The 22776-nt window shown below is 33.9% G+C and overlaps 1 protein-coding gene across 5 annotated transcripts; it reads right to left on the bottom strand.

Moving 5' to 3' along the window:
• Positions 1 to 854: 854 nt before the first annotated feature.
• Positions 855 to 20655, bottom strand: LOC149792269 (uncharacterized). Of its 5 annotated transcripts, XM_089970812.1 has the most exons (5): positions 15683 to 15750; positions 11866 to 11981; positions 11171 to 11289; positions 8468 to 10357; positions 855 to 7899 (listed from the first exon to the last, which is right to left on the bottom strand). In XM_089970812.1, exons 4-5 carry the CDS (start codon positions 10346 to 10348, stop codon positions 6895 to 6897), a joined length of 2886 nt encoding a protein of 961 aa, XP_089826938.1. In that variant the 5' UTR covers positions 10349 to 10357; positions 11171 to 11289; positions 11866 to 11981; positions 15683 to 15750; the 3' UTR covers positions 855 to 6894. The 5 variants fall into 5 exon arrangements, with proteins under 5 accessions (XP_089826938.1, XP_089826939.1, XP_089826940.1 ...); XM_089970813.1 differs by lacking the exons at positions 11866 to 11981; positions 15683 to 15750 and adding an exon at positions 20622 to 20647; XM_089970814.1 differs by lacking the exon at positions 11866 to 11981 and having other exon boundaries at positions 15683 to 15745.
• Positions 20656 to 22776: the final 2121 nt, after the last annotated feature.

Below are 22776 nucleotides of genomic sequence, written 5' to 3'. Positions count from 1 at the left end.
ATAATCTTATTACTATTCAAATTTAGATTTTGTAATGTTTTCGATGATACTAGTTTAATTCCAGCACCATGGTGAACGTATTCGTCTGTCTCATTTTAATTTTTATAACTTTGTTTCAATAAACCTGATGACAAGCATGGGGTAATTTCCCATTGGATGACTGAGCCAGGTAGCTTCTATTACGACGCGAGTTCTTGTGAAATACGTCACGTAGGAGGAATGGGATCAGAGATCGTGTAGTCGAATATTGCGATGTAGAGCCATAGTGCATATATGAGACGAAGAAGTGGACAGTTAATTTATTCTTATTTTCCTATGTTCTTGTTTTAATATCAGCCTCCAGATGTATTTAATATTGTGTCTAGATATAATTTGAAAGAAATCATTTGTTTGGACTATTCCATGTAGTTAGAGTGTGATCATTGACTCTGGACTAAAATATTATTTTGAGATTATTATGAAATCATTCGAAGACATTTTGGACAATGTCATTGTGAAACATCAAGACCGTTGGCAATTAAACACATTCGAAGGTATTGGTACATCAGCACATTCGAGGACCCGAAATTCATTAGGAACACTCTATTCTTTTGGACTTGTGATTAAACGTTTTAGATTATTCTGGATTCATTATAGTGCAAGTTGCTCTTAAGTTTTTATTTATAATTTAGAGAATTCAATTATTTAAATTTTATGCATTATGTTGGATTTTCTTCTTTCTGTTACTTAACTTAAAAGCATATGGAGTCGTAATAATAATATAAACGGAACCAATATTCATTACACATAGGGTGTCCATTTACATCAGATGTTTTGCAACGAACCAGATAAAGACCACAAAATAATATTAATGATGAACAGGATCAAAAACAATATTTTATTAACCCAAACAGATATTAGTAAACCGAAAACGACAGGTGAAAACAAAATCAAATATAATAATATTGGCATATTGCACAAGCATGCATCTTATTGTGTTTATAGAAAAACATTACAACATTTGAAAAAGGCCTTAAGTTAGCTTTCAATTTTATCTCAGAATGACTCGTTTTTCTTTTTCATTTCGTTTTTATCTGATATTTGTCAATATAAAATTAGAAACTTTAAAGAAGATTTAAAAGACAGAATCAATTTGTATTGTACCTATTGATGTTATAAATGAGTATGCGTTATGAAAACTTTCTTGTATTTTCTGTTGTGGACTAAATTATTATAATATTTTACGTTCATCATTCTGTTATAAATTTGTATAGGATATTATTTGATTTGATCTAGTTTTAAGTTCATATTTCTGTGTACAATAATGAACATATATTGGGTCCTTGGTAGAATCATATAGAAAACTGTATATATATTCCGGTTTTGTACTTTTCCCAATTAACACACGATTTACTCTTAAGTAATATTTCTTCATCAGATAATAGACCATATTCTGTTAAATAAGGTTCTAATTCTGTCATGTGTACATGTACATACTATTGATTTAACCCGCATTTTGAATAATAATTGTTTTACAGAAAATAATTAGACCAGGAAACACTTGTTCCCACTAAATTTATAAATTTGTGACCTTACACTCTTTACCAGCTCCTGTCAATCATCCCAATCGCTAAATATGTGATCTTAAAACTCTTGACTAGATCCTGTCAATCATTCCAACCACTAAATATGTGATCTTAAAACTCTTTACCACCTCCTGTCAATCATCCCACCCACTAAATATGTGACCTTAAAACTCTCGACTAAATCCTGTCAGTCATTGCCTATATCTATCTCCCGTCGATACTTACTATTTTAGAAACATAGTTTTAACTGTCGTGAATTGACTAAGTAGCTTTATGGTTGGTGGTGTTTCGTTAAATTTTGTGCCCTTAGAATTTTTTCTATTTAAAATAATTATCTGACCGATCGTCTGTTAAATTGTTAATTAAGAAAACTGTTAAGTTTTTGTAAACTTATTACGTTGACTGTGTCTGGTGGTATTTTTTATATTTTATTACTTCTAAAATCATGTTCTTTTAAAATTATCTAGTGACCTTTAAATTTTTAAATGTGAAATCAATTTTTATAATAATTTATAATTATTTCTGTAAGTTCTTGGTTGAGTTTTGTAAAATGGTTAAAATTTCAAACAAAATATCCTGCGCTTAAATAAATCATTTACATATATATTTTATTTTTTGCTAACGCAATAAGAATATTCAAAATGTTTTAAGAAGAATCAGTATAATAAATCAATATGAAATTATTTACAGAACTGCAGTATAAACAAATTCAGTTTCTACCATAAGACAATATACTTATGAGTTAAGGTTTGTTGTTGTTGTTGTTGTTGGGTTTAACGTCATTTTTCAGCACATGATAGGCTATAAGCCGAGTCAAACTGCAAACTACGAAGATCATGATCAGCCATTGAATAATGCGCCTGCAGACCAGGGTATACGTTGCCTGTTCTATTGAGTACACCTAACAATCTACACAGTCACAGACCTGCCGGCGCATAATGCGATGGCAATTCTGGGTCTGTGCGGTTTTCAGTTGGAAAAGACTGATAAGTGAGTACGTAGGGTATATGTTTCGTAAACATGTTCTTGAAATGCCATTGAAATTATGCCATTTAGGACAGCATCATGATAACAAGTATCAAATATATAGATGAATACAAATTGAATTATTATGTAAAACTAATATGAGATCAAAATAAAATAATACTTAGGCTGGTAACAAATCGAGATAATAAAACCAGCACAAATAATTAAATACCAACAACATGTCCAGCATCAAGAATAAATATTAAACACCAAAAGGGCCTTTAGTACCAACACACAAAAAAGTATTAAACATCAAAACCAGCATCAGATGATAGATCATTAGAAGCAACAGTAGCAACCACTAAATTTGTATAAAACCTAAATGTCATAGGACCTCTGTTCACTGAACATATTTCTATTACATATAAAAGCTGCCATTGTAATTATCTAAAGACCATTTTTCTGGACAAAAGACCTCAAGTTGCAGACATTATCAACAAGAGATTACTTAATGAAAAAAGAATAAAATACAATATTATGTTAAACATATCACCTAAAACCAGATGAATCAATTAAGTCACATGAACTTGATGCATATTTCAATAATGCGTCCATTCAACTTGGAACATAAGATACTGTTAATAGTTTGCATATGTTATTCTGTTAGTTAGAAGTATCTGCCAAAAACATAAATTTAGTCTGAGTCCTTTGTAGAATTATATATAAAACTGTAAGGGGAGTAATTCATATTCAATATAAAAGGGATGTGTTGATGTTAAAATCATGGATAACAGATGCCCTCACGTGATCTGTATTAGCTGCATTATACCTAAGTAAATAATAAAAAAATGACTTACTTATATACAAACATATTGGTAAATTTAACTTTGGTGATACTGCATTTCCTGCATCATTACAATAAATATCTGTTAATTCTTTAGGTTGAAGAAAATGCATGACATATGCAAAACTATCTCTAAATAAAAAATTAAATTTATAAGAAAAAACCTAATTAATCATTGTGTGTTAATTAGAATAATGTCTCTGTTAGTTTGCAACAGTTGCAAATATAAACATCAAAGATATAGATTAGGAAATGTCAGCATATTATTGCAGTCAAAAACTTGTAGAAGAACATAGTATCGATTGAGAGGAGATCGAATGTGAAGGACCGCTAATAATATTACCAGAAAAAGGAACAAACATTTTAATGTTCCAATTTATAAAAACCTGATTATTGGCTCAGTTATACCTTATGCTGACTTTAAAACAGTAAATATATACTAAGGGTACAATACGGAACAAGGCACACCACAACCACCATGTAGTTATTCATATATTGGTGTTCGATGTAACGATGAAATGATGAATTAAGTACTATACTGTGGGAGTGCGCTTAGTAGTTTAAACGATGAAATGGAGATGAAGAAAATAGTTTGCTTGAAATATCCAAGTAGTACTAAAATGTCAGCTGAAAATAAAACTAATTTAACTGTTGCAACAGTTTCCCATAAATGTTTCATGGAATCAGCCGATGAAAAGATTAAAGTGCACTGCCGTATAGTCTACGACTTAAACGGTCTCCAAAAAGAACCAAAGTTCAAGCAGCGATCTTAAAGGATATGATGGACAATGAGATTTCCAGCTATCGCAAAATCAACAACAAATGGAAAACAACATTTATATGAAATAATATGGAAAACAGATATTATTTAGTACTGGCCAGTTGCACTTTATTGACTCGTTAAACTTCTTAATCACATTTTGGATAAACTGTCATTCAGTCTGTATAAGGGGCATTTTAGGAAGTAAATTTAATGACCAAGTTAAACTTGAATTATTAAATAAGAAAAATCTTTATTCATCGGATCGTGTAATAATCGTTATGGTTCGGAAATGATGCAATTTTGACCAATTTCTAAATTTGAGTGGATTTTGGGAGATAAATTGCTTGATTACGTTTGAGATTACATTTTAAAAAAATCTATATAGTAGAGGCTGATTTGGATTACCCTGGGCATCTACAAGATGCACATAACAGCTGTTCATTAGCTCCTGAAGCACCGTTAATGAGTAATGGTTAAGTACTAAATTAGAAAAAGATCTATAGAATAAATGCATTGATTGTGATAAAATAGTACTAAATTTAATAAATAAACATAAATACATACAGGGTAGTTAGTTAAAGAAATTAAAACGTACACACAAGCATTTGCATGCAAGTAGCAAAGATGTTGATGGTACAGGGATTTAAACAAGAAAAATTGATTACTAATTATAGTTAATTACAATCTAAAAGTGAAATTGAGAGAGTGTTTCGTGCTTTTGGGAAAACAATGGAGAACCTAAGAAAAAGCGTTAATGTTGAGCTATATTGGTCTAATGAAAGTGATAAAAGTGTGCGACTGGATTTATCGCAAATCTGTTTCATACGCATCTGATAGCCATCAATAGTGTTAATTCAAAACAAAATCCCAAACAGAACACTTCACTCTGGTAAATTAATAAATTATTACATTTGTCTATGTGTGACTTGTAATTATAATAACAAAATGAACTTAAAGAAATAATGTTTAATTATTGTGTCTGTACATTATATGATACAATTGATTATCAGAGTTATCATCCTTTACAGAGTACATTATATGATACAATTGATTATCAGAGTTATCATCCTTTACAGAGTACATTATATGATATAAGAGATTATCCAATTCATAAATCTTTAGAGAATACAGTTTGTGATACTAGTGATTATCCATCATGTTATACAGAATACAACAAATAAAAAAAGTTGTATGAAAATTTACAGTTGAATGTATTGGAAAACAGTAAAAGAATTTGCTGATTTTAAACCTAAAATGTATTCATTTGGTCGGTGAAAAAAAATAATAAAGCCAAATGTGTTTCAAGACCAATTGTTTAAAAAAATACTTGAATCATGCACGCTGGAGGAAAAAAAAAACGCCATTTCAAAAAGTAGAGTTGGAACACATTATGTATACTATCAAAAGTGTTAGATATAACATGGGTTTACACAGGCTGAACAAAACAAGTTTGTTGCCCTTGGATACAACACAGATTTATCAGAGAAGACTACTACTAATTCTTATGGAAACAAAAGAATGTGTTTGCTAAGTAAGTAGTTTGTTAGAATCACTTTATATGAGTAAGATAAATCTATGCAATTGTGACTTTATTTATAATGTGAGTAACATTATTCCATGGAAAATAAATTGGACTCACAATTTAAACGTACAGTAAACTTTGTGTTAACTCTATATATTATTACCAAGATAAAAGTTTTTAATTTAATGTTACATAAACTGAAATATGGCATCCTAAAAATTCATCATATTCTTTGATTCTGAAAAGTGTTTAAAAGCCGTTCATTGCTATAAGTATCTGTATAATATGCTCTTAAAAGCAACTATCCTTATCTTTTAATAACAATTCCCAAAAAATAAAAACTATATACAGAAAATAAAAATTAAAAAAATAAAAAGCAAATATAAAAATATCCCCAATAAATAGTACAACTTATCCAAAATTATATTTTAAATAATCAAAAAACTAATAAACATTAAGTAATCCAAAAATGAAATTTATTAAAATTCTTCAAAATATACGCGAATCCAAAATGACAATATTCCATACTGCAAAAATAATAACTATATTTGGAAAAAAGAAAATTCCAAAACAGATTTATTTCATGGTGTTTGTTTATTGTAATCATGTCCTTATGTGTTGTCTAATGTTGTAAAGCGCTTAGAGTTTTTAAAGATTAGGCGCTATACAAAGTCCTCATTATTATTATTATTATTATTAGTAGTAGTAGTAGTGTTTCAAAATTACCCAACAATCAAACAAATATAGAAACTCCAAATATATAAAATCCATAAAACTGAAAATATAAAACCCCCAAAATATATAAATTCTAAATGTGAAAAATATAAACTCCAAAACTGAAAATATAAAATCTGAAAATGACAAATATGCAATCCAAATATGAAAAACTATATAATCCAAACATGAAAATTATTAAAATCCAAAAATATGAAGTAGCGATAAAATGTACATGTGCTATCACTCTTATTTTACAACTACTTGCACCTCAGACCCCATATTGTCTACCATTTCTACTAACCGGGATTGTCTAAAATTAAATTGACTGCAAGTTTACTCATGTAAGGCATTCATACTATCCAAAATAGATAGCCCAACAATATTATGAAGCAGTCATATGTACCAAATTCATACATGTAAAGCTGAAAGTGATTATATTGCGAGAAATTCAACTACAAGCACATTTTAAGGGTTTCACGTTGTACGAAAGTATATCAAAATAAAAGCACACTCCAAATTATTGGATGTAAACATTATACTGCTTCTTGAAGAAGATATCGATATCCTTGATAATTGGGCGTTCTCTTGGATTGAAGCTCCAACACAATCGTATCATCTTTTGAACCGCATCATCGATTTTTATGTTGTTAGGAAACTCGGGAACTTCTCCTTTTTCGCCGACGTGCTTTCGCAGTTGGGAATAAGTAAAGTCGTAAAAGGGTTCTTCTTCCAATATCACTTCATAAATGATCAGGGATAAGGAATAGGCATCGGCAAGCATCATATCTCTTGCCGACAACCGCTCTCCACGCAGTACTTCTGGGGCAGAATATCTTGGTGTGCCAACATTACGTGCAAACTCTTCGGAACCGGACACAGACGTTTCTCTGTTAGCTTTAATCATGGCGAGGCCAAAATCGGTGATTTTAGCTACACATGTTTCCCCTGACACGTAATCAAGTAATACATTCTGCGACTTCAAATCACAGTGGGCAATGCCTCGCTCGTGGAGATATTCAAGGCCGCTGCAGGTTTGCCTAATTATCTGCAAACGCTCTCCCTCTGAGAAATCTATTTCCTCATTCATGTGCAGTGCATCAAACAAGCTCATTGGCATGTACTCCATGACAATGCTGAGGTTTGGGGTCTTGGTGCTAGCACCGATGAACTTAACAATGCATGGATGATCCAACTCACAAAAAATAGTGATCTCATCCATAAAGTCTTGTAACCGTCTTTTGGACACCCGCTGAAGTCGAAGCTTTTTCACAGCTACAACTGATCCTTTCCATCGGGCAAAGTAGACATCACCAAACCCGCCTTGACCAATCTTTCGTCCCAATTCAATGTCCTCAAACTGGATCACATCTCCCGAAAATTCCTCCAGAATTTCAGCTTTAGTTTTGGGCGGTTTGTTCTCATTTTGTTCTTGTGCCCAAGTCATTTCCTCCAGATTCCGGTTAATCAAACATAAGGCAATCTCCAGAGCATATGGATTTGTATCATAACTTATCCCATAGTCCTGAAAGTAAACAAAAAATACAGATTACAAAATGTAATTTCTCTGAATCTCAAACTCTTGATATAGTCAGCATTCGAACTTAATGTATGCGTTTCTCTCGTAAAATCTGACCATGCATGCTATTAATCATATTGTAATTGCATGTCTGATTGACATGGTGAGTCACACAATAGTTTTATACCGCTGTAGTCCTAAGTTTGATTCCTAATAAGACCAGCAAATGCAAGAGTTACTGCTTAAAAAAAAATGATCATTGTTAATTCCAGGTTTCCGCTTCCTCATTTTCAAGAAACAGCTGAAGCCACGAACTAAACTATTAAGTGTATGAACACTTACTGTGCTCCTTCAGTGGTCAAATGAAATGGATTATTGCAACTGTATTTATAAAGTCAATGGAAGTATGATCCTAACCCGGGCACTATATTAAATTATTATTATTATTATTATTAATATTATTATTATTATTATTATTATTATTGTTATATTATTATCATTATTATTAGTAGTAGTATTAATATTAGTATTAGTATTATTAGTATTAGCTACCAACAGATGTTTGTAAACATACCGTGTCATTTTGAAAGTCCCTCATGAGATCCTGTGCAGCTTGGACCTGTTTACTCTTCCTTGATGAGGGCATGCTACCACGTGGCTTACCAACCCGCCCAAGAGATCGATTTAGAGAGTTATCAACATACACCTTCCTTTGTGTGGAGGCTCCAGACTCTGATTTTCCTCTGCCAGGAGAATGGACAGCCGTCCCTAGAGGTTTCCCAACCCTGCCAAGTTTCCTGTTGAAGGGATTATCCTTGTATACCTTTACAGGAGGAGATTTTGCTATGGAACTGGCTCCAATAACAGAATCTCTATCGGAGTAATTGGATTGGGAAGTGTCTTTCTTGGAAACAACCATGGTGCCTTTCTCCATCCCAACTCTGCCAATTCTTCGGTTGTAAGCGTTGTCGACGTAAGTTTCTTTTGGAGACTGTAATCCCTTGGCTCGTGAAGAGTCGCTCTTAGAAACCACCATGGTACCATGCTCCATTCCAACTCGGCCAATTCCACGGTTATAGGAATTGTCTGCATATACTTTGGTAGTAGTTTCACCATTAGAACTTCCGCTTGAAACAACCATGCTGCCTGCTGGCATGCCCGCTCTGCCTAAACGTCTGTTATATGAATTGTCTACATTTGTTTTTGAGCTACTCAAACCTAATGGTGAATCAAGTGTACAATTAGAGACTTCAGATAACCTACTAGAGGAACCTTCTCCGCTAGAATTCCTCCCACTGCTGGAACTTTCTCTTGAAACAACCAAGCTACCATGTTCCATGCCAACTCTACCCAGACTTCTGCTGTATGAGGTTCTTGAACCACTCTCACCAAATCGTGAGAAAGCTTCAACACCAGAGAACCCAGCTGTCTCATTATGGACACCGCCTCCACCAGAACTACTTCCACAGCCATAATTATTTGAGGAAAGGCCTCCACTGGAAAACCCATAAGCCCCACTAGAGACACCGGCTCCACCAGAACCATTTCCACGGCCAGAACTACCTCTTGAAACTACCATGCTACCATGTTCCAAGCCAACTCTCCCCAGGCTTCTGTTGTAGGAATTGTCCACGTAGGTTTTTGGACTACTCACACCAAATCGTGAGGAAGCTTGACCACCTGAGAACATAGCGGTCGCGTTAGAGTCACCTCCTCCACCAAAATTATGTCCACTGCCATAAGTATTTGAAGAAACACCACCACTGGAGAACCCAGATGACCCACTAGAGACACTAACTCCAGCAGAACCACTTCCACCGCCAGAACTACCTCTTGAAACTACCATGCTACCATGTTCCAAGCCAACTCTACCCAGGCTTCTGTTGTAGGAATTGTCCACGTAGTTGTTTGGACTACTCTCACCAAATCGTGAGGAAGCTTGACCACTAGAGAATATAGCGGTCGCATTAGGGTCACCGCCTCCACCAAAACTATGCCCACTGCCATAATTATTTGAAGAAACACCACCACTAGAGAACCCAGATGACCCACTAGAGACACTAGCTCCAGCAGAACCACTTCCACCGCCAGAACTACCTCTTGAAACTACCATGCTCCCATGTTCCAACCCAACTCTACCCAGGCTTCTGTTGTAGGAATTGTCCACGTAGGTTTTTGGACTACTCTCACCAAATCGTGAGGAAGCTTGACCACTAGAGAACATAGCGGTCGCATTAGAGTCACCGCCTCCACCAAAACTATGTCCACTGCCATAATTATTTGAAGAAACACCACCACTGGAGAACCCAGATGACCCACTAGAGACACTAGCTCCAGCAGAACCACTTCCACCGCCAGAACTACTTCTTGAAACTACCATGCTCCCATGTTCCATGCCAACTCTACCCAGGCTCCGATTGTAGGAATTGTCTACGTATGTTTTTGTCATTCTCATAGATTAGACCTACATAAAAAAGAAAGGCTGTAAGCACATGACCTTCATATTATAGTTACCTACTTATAATTCTTACTCTATTTATTCTTCTCACGATGTCAAGCAAATATCATAAATCATAATCTTCCGGTCTCGTTTGTATCGGCAAAGTTGAGTCGCAGTTAGGGGCATGTTATATGAGCAAATATGGCATAATCTCATAAATTCTGACACGTACAGATTTTAAGATGTAAGTTATTTCGTTCGATCATGGTAACAATCACTTGTTGCCGAACATAAAAAAGATCCTGAGCTATATGTTTCTTTCTGAAGGTTATTTGCGAAACCAAAGCGATAGAAGTGCTTGTTTGTTAACTTGGTACAAATGGGGTCTTTATGAGAAAATGGTGACCGCCTGAGGTACCAGCTGGAGACAAGTGGTCTGTAGTTCCAAAGTAGTACAGACAGGAAATTCTTAGTTTGGCCCATGAAACTCCTTTGGCTAGTCATTTAGGAACTAATAAGACTTACCGAAAGATTCACGTTTATTGGTCAGAAATTAAAAGTGATGTTTATAAATACTGCAGATCTTGTCACACTTGTCAAATGGTGGATAGAAACCCAGTCAAAAGATACATAAGACTCATCTGCAAACTATTCCTAAATTTGACTAACCATTTAGCAGAATAATGGCAGACTGTGTCGGTTTCTTACCTAAGACCAAATCATGTAACCAATCCTTGTTGACCATAATGTGTGTGTCTGCAAGATTCCCAAAGGCAATTTCTTTAAAGAATAATAAAACTTAAACAATAGTAAAAGCTTTAATAAAGTTTTATTTACACAATTTGGCCTCCCAAAATCTGTCCGATTTCATCCGGGGTTAAATTTTATGTCTGGAATATTCAAGCAAGTTATGCATGAATTAGTCGTCCAGCAATTCAGGTCATCTGCCAATCACTCTGAAAGCAAAATTCATTTAGAAAGATTTCATCAAACTCTGAAAAATACGATTCATCATATTGTTTTGATACTGGAAAACATTGGGATGAAGGTGTTCAGTACTGTTGTTTGCTCTGAGGGAATCAGTTAAACATTCTTTAGGATTCAGTCCCTTTGAGCTAGTTTATGGACATAATATGCGTGGACCATTGAAATTGTTCAATGAGAAGCTTCTTTCAAATGAAGATACAGAAATTACTCTTCTCCGATATGTTTCCGATATTAAATACAAGTTTTCAAAGTCTTATGAGGTTGCAAGAACTAATCTGCAATCTATTCAGTAAAAAATAAAACTAATACAAAGGAAATGAGTTTTCAGTCTAGTGATAGAGTTCTGGCTCTTTTGCCCATACCACAAAATCCTCTTCAGGATAAGTACTATGATCCTTGCACAGTTGAAAAGAAAGTAAGTGATTTAAATTATATCATCAATACTCATGGGAGGTGAAAAGAAAAACAACTTTGCCATATGAATATGTTAAAGGAGTATGTTGATAGAGATAGTCAAGGTAATCATGCAATCAATTTAGTTATACCTGTCCCACACAGAGAGGATTTAAGCGATGGAATGCAATCGGACTGTAGTGACTTTGGAGTAACCAATCTTCGGAATTCAGAACTTATTAATAATCTGGATCAGAAACTTTCACATCTGCAGCAACACGAAAAGAATGCACTAAAATATCTGTTACTTGAATATGAGCACTTGTTTCAAAGAACAAATCAAATCTACGATGAGGTTGAAATTTACACTTTCATTCCATGGAAATAAATTATGTGTTGAAATTTACAAATCTTGATGCTTTTCACTCTTTTCTGTTACTTATTTTAATAGCATAGGCTCTTAACAACAGTATGTGTTTCCTTTCTACGTGAAACGTGAAACATTTGGATAAAAAGAAAACTTTCTAAAACTGTCAGTGCATTTGCAATTTATCGACCGATCCCTAAAGGCAACTCAATCACGTGGAAAGTTTGGTTTTATAAACTTTAGAAAATGTCACTGTAATTGGAATTCCGTCATCCTCGCCAAAAGGAAACACGTTTCCATCCAGTTATTTAGAAGTCGGTGAAGTCATTGACAGATGGATCGGCTACAGAGCCATTTATAGTATCTACGATGTTTTTCAAAAAGCACGGTAACAAAAGTGTAAGTTTAACTTATTTTATCATCATAGAAATGGTTATGTTGCCCTACATAATTATGAGTACAATAGTAAATAAGTACTTCACTAGATGCACTTAATCTTACAGTTGCAGGTGTGTAGTACTTATTTTGATAGTCATATGTATGTACTTATTCTTACAGTCACAGGTATGTATTTATTCTGAAAGTCGCTGGTATGTACATATTTTGTCAGTCACAGGTATGTACTGATTTTGTCAGTCACAGGTATGTACTGATTTTGTCAGTCACAGGTATGTACCTATTGTGATTGTCACAGATATGTTCTTTTTCAAAAAGATAAGTTTAATGTAAATACTGTCTTCGTACTGTCAGATCGTCAGTGATATAATATATTCTACCATCATTTTATATCGTATGCTTTTGTTGAAATAAATATCGTCTTTAAGCGAAGGATATTTCTGATACATAACAATTTCAAAAACAAAACTATAAAACAATGTAAAAGCATATCTGAGCATCTATACAATAATTGAAAATAACATTTTGGACTCTCTCTCTCTCTCTCTCTCTCTCTCTCTCTGTTCAATATTTGTAATTTGTCTTTTGTATGTCTTGCTGTATGTACTTCTGTTTCGATTCCAATTAATGTATGTTTCTAATTTGCTTTGTGTGTGTATCATCTTGTATGTTATTTTTATTACTGTTTAATATAGTGTCATCTAGAAACTCATTAGAGCGTGTTGTTTTATATGTTGTATGTATATTTACCAACTTATAACGACAGATTATCTGAACTTGTTCGCGAAGATGGAAAGGTAATCCCCTTTCCGTGTCATGAAAATGAAAGTAACGGCAAACAATAAACGCCCAGTTTTCCAGTTCAAGTTCTTCTTTTTTTTTCTCTTACCAAGGTATGTGTCTTAGGACCACACCGTGTAAAAAAACGGGCAAGTAGTTTTTAATTAAAATAGACGACACTTTTATTTCAAAGAAAAGGGGCATTTTGAGACAAAAAGACGGAGGAAAGAGATACAGGAAAGGGTGGGGCGTTCTCTTAATTTATATGTTATTAGTATACTTAAATATATGAATAATTCATTGACCGTAAAGAGAAAACAAGATACCTATAACGAATGTTGCGCAAAATGAAGATATACCAGTTCATACATAAATCTGCGCACATAAATATGCTTCATCTTAGTTCTACTTCCTATTTAAACAAATGTGTTAGTTTTAAAAGCATAGGTGACATGTTTCCCCTCCAAAGGTTTGCTGTCGGCTTGATTAATACATCTGTCATTTGTACATTCTGGGATGCACCCACTGAAATCTTTAAAATACGTAATTATGAAAATATATATTTTTCTTGCCATTTCTGGACACCCTACTGGATTCCACTCTATTGCTGATCTTGTAACCCCGGGATAAAATAAACGTGTTAGTCGCAGTGTACACTACATATATTAAGAAGTAACTTTTATTCCTTAACTATATTTTAGGTTTTATCCAGGTACTCAGAAATTTTAATTAGATAGGCAGTATTTATGCTTTTTTTTTCGAATGACTTTGCAGAGCTGGGCCTGGGGTGGAACAAACATTCACCACAGCATTCACCAAAACATATTTCGCCACTTGTCCTTTTCTTAACCAGAAGCAAACATCCACTGACAACCATACGTACATATGTTTCACTAAAATATAGTATGCATTATTGTATACAAGATAAATCTCCTAAAGCATATTATTACAACTATGGGTCAATTGTTTTGTCCAAAAGATATTATTTTGGTTATATAAAATAAACATAATTTTGACACAGAGAAAACAGCTAAACATTAAAAGACACATTGGAAAATAGCAATATTAAAGCTATATTTTAGCATTTATTTAAATTTCGAAAAGTCTAATACTATTGAAATCAAAATAACCATTGTAAGTTAATCTGATTCATCATATGAATTTGATTCATGCTTTCAAAAATCTCACAAATAACAAAACAAATTTAATATCGTCTGAGATCAGTGAGGGATAAATATTCCACAAGAAAGCAAATGGTGATTTTGTTTTAAATAAATCCTGGGTTTAAATACATTCATGTTAAAAAAAATTTGCATCAGCAATTCTTTTGAATATTTTAGAGAAAACCAATAGAAGTTCATATTTGGAAGCCCAAAGGTCTACCTATGAATCAAAACCAAGTTTATGGAACAGAATTCAAGGTGGCATTACTTCATGTGAGTTTCAGTGGATTCCAATGAGGTCAACTGTGAGTTTTTTAGACGAAACAATTAAACACAAAAGCCATGAAATCAAATTTATGAATTGTTATTAAAGTATAAAGTATTGTAGAGTTGACTAATTCTTTAACTCAGGACATTGCGATTAGGAATTGTTCACACAGAGTGTTAACTGTCGATTTATGGCTATAATTGGTACAATTTTTAGCTTTAGCGAGTATTCAAATCAGCTTATTTTTAGTCTCTGTCTCGGTAACTACTAGAGGCAAATATTTGGCACTTTACATGTGTTAAAATGCCACGAAAATGGGCAAATTCGCTTTAAAGTTGTGCAGCAAATTCTCTTTTCTTTTTCCGCCAGAAATATTCGCCATGCCAAATGTGTACGTTTTCGCAAGATTAATTTATTGCACAAAAGGCGATGGACAAGCCGACAAATATGTACATTTATAAACTACAATACTTCGAATTTGCAAGAAATTACTTTAATGAATGTAAGAAAGTAACTTTTTCCACGGTGAACTAAAGAAGGACTGAATTTTCAGTATTTATAAACAATTAGATTGTTAGATTATTCACGGATATTTTTTAAAGAGTTCTATTTTTATAATGGACCCCCTCACATAATTTCAGCTTTTTAAAAGTTGTGCAGAATTACCAATTTTAGTCATTTAATCAGGACTCAAAAAAAGCTTCCTTGTCGGTCTAACTTTCCCCCAAAATCATTGGTTCTTTTCACATTCCCAGTATCAACCATCCAGCCAGTCGTTATCAGGCATTGATGCTATTACAGAACAATTGACTCCAGCTGTTCTCAGCATCCTTATGTAATCCTAATTTTCAGTAAATGCGATCCTATGTAAATAATGTAAATAGTCTTTTTTAACTTTACACAGATTTATATCCCACATACCCACAATGTAATAAAAAACATAAAATCTATGTTATTTTCTATACTTGCCACAATAATGGAGACGCAATGCATACCAAGCAGAAGAAATTCAGCTAGAAAATCACGTTATATGTCCGAACTGATCACAAGTTTAAATAAACCGTGAAATAAACTTAACGAACGTTATAGAACTGAATAATGTCGACCTTTTTCTCAGTAATGAATGTGAAAATAGTGGGGGCAATATCAATTTCAATGTAGGTAGTATAAAAGTGTCTTGTAACATATTAGATTTAACTTCCTCTTCAACCCATGTCAAAAAATGTCTAGACTGAGGATGCTATCTGTAACGGAAGCGAAGACAAAACAGTGTGGATACAAAACTTAATAAATCAACAAAGTGAGGCAATAAAATAATAAGGTCTACGTTTGCATCCAGTGAAAATGATGCCACTCCACAATGATGCCATTCCACAAGCATGGTTAACCAATTTCCATCCAGATTGATTGTCAGTGTTATCATAAATTAATACAACTCTATAATTTGATTAGAATATATTTTAACTGTTGACACTTTTCAATCTGAGGTCACATTATGAACATCTGTGAATCATAAATTACACAGATATTTTCGAAAAATGCACTCCTGTTTGATACAATATATGTTAGTAATTTATCTCTGGTGAAATAATCCTGAATGCTATTTAAGTTATTGTTTACTTCGTCATTAGTAATTGTTCAGTAGCACCTGGTTTATTTTTTGTAAGCATGTGTACCAAATTTTAACAAAAGATTACTTGAAACTGAAAATGAAAGGCACACCCTTTTTCGTGTAATGAAAATGAACGTAGCGACACGCCCAAACAGTAAGTTTAATTTTCCAGGTCAAGTCAAGTTCTGAGTCTTTTTACAAAGAGAGGTGTGAAACAGCGGCACCATGCATAGTAGAAGTCAACGTTTTTAACCAAAGGAATACTTTTTTAATAAAACAAAAAGGGTTATTGTGTGACCAAATGGCAGAATCGAGGACATTAAGAGTAACGTCGAGAGCACAGATTCTTTCCTAAGTGACTGGAGTACTTAAAATGAGTGTCTTCCTCCTAGCTACGAAGAACAATTTTATTGAGTGCAACAAAAAAGAAGAGAAGCCAATAAAGAATATTGCATAAACGAAAATATACATGTATACATTGGCGCTCGCAGCGGGGGGAGGCGGGACAAACAGGTAGTGGTCAGATATTAACTTTTACGGATATGCGCCAAAACATGTTTAGAATCAAATCTGGGTTGGGAGAGGGGCGCGAGTGCTCCCCCCCCCCCTTGCCCTTATGTGAGGAGCCATGCATGTATATAATTAAATCTCAACATTCTTAAGGACCGACCATTTGATGTTAGGAGAGGTGGGGGGACAGGCAGTTTCCTTCCAACCAGGAGTTTTGTTTCACCTCAGAGCTAATAAGACGGCTTTAATTAAATCTTTTATCATTCAGATCAGAGCAAAATTAATTTGTCAAAGTGTTTGGGACGCAGGAAATATTTTTTCACAAAATCCCAAACCCATCTTGCCCCAACCACCATCCCAACAGTTTAATCTACAAGAATAAGTAATGAATTTTTCCTTTCAAAGCCTGGTATCAGAATAATAACGACAGCTTGATCATTTGTGCAGTATGTGCTGTTCTTATTAAAATCTTCAGGAGTGGAGCGTGGATGAAGGTCATATTTATTTTATAGACATTACTAAGAACCTTATTATTCTATTTACGACTTGAATTGCACAAGTTTATAAGAGTTACCTTTGCCGGTATTAAGACCGGAACTAATTTTTTGAAATATAAATGTACCTGTGTACTATTAGAGACGTGACTGCTTACACATTACGAATTAGTCACCTCATTATTCGTATTTCGTTAACTGGAAATCCGAAGACATCTGTGAATCAACAAGCTAATTATATTTTTGGGACATAATAATCATTATTTGATACACATGTTTATGTACGAATTGCTGCACCACCTTCCCATCAGCAACTGTCTTGTATATGCTTCAGTCAATGCCCTGTACGGTTTTCAATGCTTTTGCAACACAACACTTTCAAATTATCCTGGGATTGATTTTGATAGCAGCTTCATAAATAACTTCAAGGTCCTTAAAGTGTGTGTGTGTGTGTGTGTGTGTGTGTGTGTGTGTGTGTGTGTGTGTTAAACATTTATCGCGACACAAGTTAAGTGAAATTTGTGCTATACAAATATTTCAATTCAAGGTACCTAAATTCGAACTACATTTTCTTGCATTCAGGAAATATTAATCTTCTAAACATTCAGCAAGGTTTCAGCACAAAATCTCAATGCAACATACTATCCGGACAGCTGGGTCCTTGTACCATCAAAGGGAATTTAACATTACGACCGCCATTTTGATCTTAAATGTAATAAGGGCAATGGGAATTTAACATTAGATCATAGGATTAACATGATCGGTTGTTATATTGACAAAGGGAAATGTAACACTAAAACTACAGGAACAACATTTTAGGTCCTTATAGAGATAAAGGGAAATGTAATTTCAGCAATATCCGTGATTAAAAGTATTGGCCTTCATGAATACAAGGAAAAATGTAATGCTCATAGGGTGAACATAATACGTCTGCCTTTTCATATGGGCCGTTATTCGAAAAAAATATTTTGTGATGATTTTCAGAATAAGTTTAAATATTCTAGAGACCGCATGCAAATAGACTACCTACTTATCAAACATTTAACTGTAATACGTGTGCAAACCTCAAAATAGTCAGTTTGAAACAATTTGATAACATCTCACATACCATTCATTTGTCGTGTCAAACTATAGTTTTGTTTCATGGAATGACATTTCTTTGACCCAATTAACACTAACAAAACACAAAATAACTGCATTTGAGAGTACTCAGGTGTGTTTGTCAAAACAGCAATAGTATCTATACGGTATTAGCCCTTCTTTATTTGCTTGACCTTCAAAGAGCAAAATTCTTTAAGTATCCTTTTAGTGATGTAAATATTCATGGGAATACTAAGATCAAAAACAGTCAGGTAAAGCTATAGCATTTTAATGGTACTCGTTTCCAAAACAACACAAGAGCAGGTGCTTTTTAATGTTTGTAAAAACTTTATCTTAAAAAGTTTTAATAAATACAAATGTTCTATGTGGAAATAGTTTTCATTAGTCCTAACTTATGCCTGGCAAGCACTTTTTAAAACTGACAGAAAAATGTTAATTCATCCTATGCATATTTTGTTTATTTGCTTCAGCTTTTGCTAGTTTTGTTTTTTCAGAGCTCGTAGTACAATAAAATTACATGTGAGGTTTATTATGTATTGTGTATGTTTGTAATTAAGTATGTGGTAGGATGCATCACGTCAATCCATGTGAAGGTATATGAAACCCTCTCTCTCTTTCTATATATATATATATATATATATATATATATATATATATATATATATATATATATATATATATATATCTATCTGCAGATCTTTAGTATGCGTGTATGCATGATGTATGTGTGTGTTTAGGTGTTGTTCCATATATATATATATATATATATATATATATATATATATATATATATATATATATATATATATATAATGCATACCCCTCTTAAAACAAATACTTAGTTATGGCTTATGTAGTTAGGTTTTAATCTTCTACTATCGCAATTACCTTGACCATATTTTATCATGTTCATTAAAAGTTGAAAAGTACAAGGCGAACCCTTCATCCCAAGCGACATCTCTTTATAGTGATACAGTCTATCTAGAGTCACGAATGCAGACATTTTCTTTGCTGTTCCACAGGTAATCACAGTTTCAACATCTTGGTAGATTTTATTTGTCCGTATAGGAATATCTGGAAACAACTGCTTGTATTAAAGTAATAATTGTTTTAGTTCATTCTTTTATTGTTGCTGCAGATGTGGTAGGTTCTGGTCCAGATTATTCATAATTTCTGAATTCTAAAGATTGGTTTCTCCAAAGCCATTACCGTCGGATTGCATTCCGACGCTTAAATCCTCACTGTGTGGGACAGGGTACAAATAAACTGGTTACATGATTAAACAGGCTGTCTCCAATAACATACCCCTTTAACATATTTAAATGGAAAACTTCTTTGCGTTTTCGTCTCCCAGGAGTATTGATGATATAATTTAAATCACTCTCTTTTTTTCAAATTTATAAGGACCGTAGTTCTTGTGTGAAGAGGATTTTATGGTATGGGCAAGAGAGCCAAACTCTGTCACCATCTGAAAACTCCTTTCGTGTGTATTTTGGAAAATACCTTAATTTCATTTCTGACTGAGTAGAGTGCAGAATAGTTCTTGCAACCACACAACTTGTATTTAAAATTAGAAACATAATCGAGAAGATTAATTTCTGTAATTCATTTGCAAGAAGTTTCTCTTATAACAACTTCAGACAGTGTGTCCAAAAATTAGTTCAATGGAAATTAAACCGTAACGATTCTTGAACTGATTCCCTCACGGCAAACAACAGTAAATGAACACTGTCATCCCAATCTTTTACAGTATAAAAGCAATTGACCGAATAATAGTTTTAAAGTTTAATATATATTTCTAAAGCCTCGTGGATTTAAGGGTGATAAACAAAAGACTTGAATTGCTGGACTTCTAATTCATGCATAACCAGCTGGAAAACAAATTGTTCAACTTGTGTGTCATCGTCGGTTGCCAAGGATTGAATCATTAATCGTTTAATCAATTTAATGAATCGATACTCGGCTGGCAATGTATATTTACCATCGGATCCTAGTTCTTGCAGTGATTCAAAATCACCAATAATTTTTTCAGAATCAAGTTTACCAGAAATTTGTATACCTTCAGCATGTAATTTTTAATCGCAGAAATAATAGTATCAATATTTTAGAAATTCATTATATAACAAATATACTTTTAAATTGTATTCCTCAATCAGGATGATATACAATGTACAGTATAGCGCTCCCCTAGATAACCAAAATGAATGTTTTACTTACCTATTCACTCCCACGAATACACTTGCAGAATGACAACGAAAAAAATTCTTGGTTGTCTTTTATAATCGTTATAACGCCTACGTTTAATTTTCAGAAAATCACGTGATTTTCTACACCGTTCTGGAACATATATAATCTGTCGGGTTATGAGTCATAACGCCTACTCGGAATTTCCAGAATGACTCAATCAATCACGTGATTTTTCTAGAATGTCCTGGAAATTCCACGTAGCACAGAGTACTAAGGTCAGACATCAGCAAAACAGGATTATGTTACAACAATACTGTGTTAGGGTGGTTTGTCAATATGAAGAAAAGGATTTGTTTATGTAACAATAGATTCCAATGCAATTTTATATTAAAGCTTCCGGCTTCCCGTCATGGTGCCTTTGAAGTTCTCATCTCCAAATCCAAGACTGTAAATACAATTGTTTAACAGCCAAAAATGTTCTGCCAAAAAGATCGCCAGATGGTATATTTTGTCGCCAATAAGGAAAAAATCGCAATTTGCGACATTCTCTAAGCCCAGGTGGCTTAGAGGTGGCTTTTTATCTACGAAGAGTTTTATCAAGTGCATCAAGAACGAAGAAATAACCAATAACGAATTTTGCACACATGAAAATCTACATGCATATGGCTTAAGCTGCCAACACTTAGAGACCGACCAATTGATGCTGGGAGAGATGTGGGGGACTGACATTTTCCTACCAGCCAGATTTTTTTTACATCAATGCTAATAAGACGGATATAATTAGTTCTTGTATTATTCAAATCAGGGAAATAATACTTTTCCAAAGTCTTTGGGTCAAAGAAAATATGTTGTCATAAAATCTAGACCGATTTCATCTCCACCGCCACCTCCATCCCAACAGTTTAATTGCTTGTATCTTAGCGCTACGTTTGCTTTAAACAAAAATGTTAGTTTTCAAGCATGAGTAATGATGCTTTCTCTAAAGGATTGATGCCAGAATGATGAATACAGCTCTCTCATTTCTGCAATCTGTGCTATACTTATAAAATAAATTCTTCAGGAATGGAACGTGGATGAAATAAATAAATAAATCTGTAATATAATCAATTCTACGTCCATGGAAAATGATGCTCCTCTACTAATATGGTTGACCATTTTCCCCTCCAAAATGTTGGTGTTATCATAAGTTAATACAACTCTATAATGCGATTAATATATATGTTAAGGGCTAAAATCTTATGATCGAAAGTACTATTAGTTTTATAGACACAACTAAGAACCTTTCTAGTCTGCTTAAGACTTGAATTACAAAAGGTTTAGGAGAAAAGTTACATTTACTTGGATTAATACCGGAACTAATTTTGTGAAGCATAAATGTACCTTGGCACTTTTAGAGATGTGTATCTTCTTGTGCGTTACGAATTAGTCACCTCATTATTATGTTAACTGGAAATCACAAAGACATCTGTGAATCAACAAGTTAGTTATATCTTTCTGACATAGTAGCTATTATTTGATACATATGTTTATATACTAGGTCTTCCAACCCCGTCCCATTAGCAACTGTATTGACTATATATCGAGTTCGATCACCGGCCGAGTCATACCAAAGACTTACAAAAATGGTACCAACAGCGTCCTCAGCATTACGAGGTAAGTGTAAGGTCTGGTCGGCCTGGTGTTAGGATAATGTGACTGTGTGGGGCATCGTGCTACATGTCTGCGGCATGATGCCCCAGTGCTAGGCATCACTATAAACTGCCACACTGCCGACAGTGTAGTAACATGAATGAAAAGTTGTTAAAGCTACGTTAAAAATCCAAATCACACTCACACAATGCCTTTTACTGTATAACTTTTTAACGATTTTGAAACCCAACATTTTTACAGTGTTCTGGAATTGATTTTAGTGGCAGCTTCATAAATAATTGCCAAATCTGAGTCTGACATGCACAACAGTACGATTTCTCTTCAGCTTGTGATAATTTTGGTATGACATTGAATATTAAGAAGACAAAGTTTATGCACCAACCTGCGCCAGCAAAACCTTATGTGGAACCTGCCATCACAGTAAATGGCCAAATCCTCGTGGCAGTGGACAAGTTCACCTATTCTGGCAGCGCACTTTCGCAGTGCAGTCCAGAAATCGATGGTGAAACCAAAACCAGAATTGCTAAAGAAAGTG

Source organism: Sinohyriopsis cumingii, chromosome 9, assembly GCF_028554795.1.
Source record: "Sinohyriopsis cumingii isolate HCF-2022 chromosome 9, ASM2855479v2, whole genome shotgun sequence".
Lineage (NCBI taxonomy): Eukaryota > Metazoa > Mollusca > Bivalvia > Unionida > Unionidae > Sinohyriopsis > Sinohyriopsis cumingii.
Note: the sequence above shows the minus strand (reverse complement) of the source record. Positions and strands in the feature narration are given on the sequence as shown.

Excerpts from the sequence above, each read along its gene's own strand:
- LOC149792269 (XM_089970815.1), bottom strand. The coding sequence starts at position 10,348 with ATGAGAATGACAAAAACATACGTAGACAATTCCTACAATCGGAGCCTG. Across the intron at positions 7,900-8,467 it reads GGGACTTTCAAAATGACACG|GACTATGGGATAAGTTATGA; the intron begins GTATGTTTACAA and ends GTTTACTTTCAG.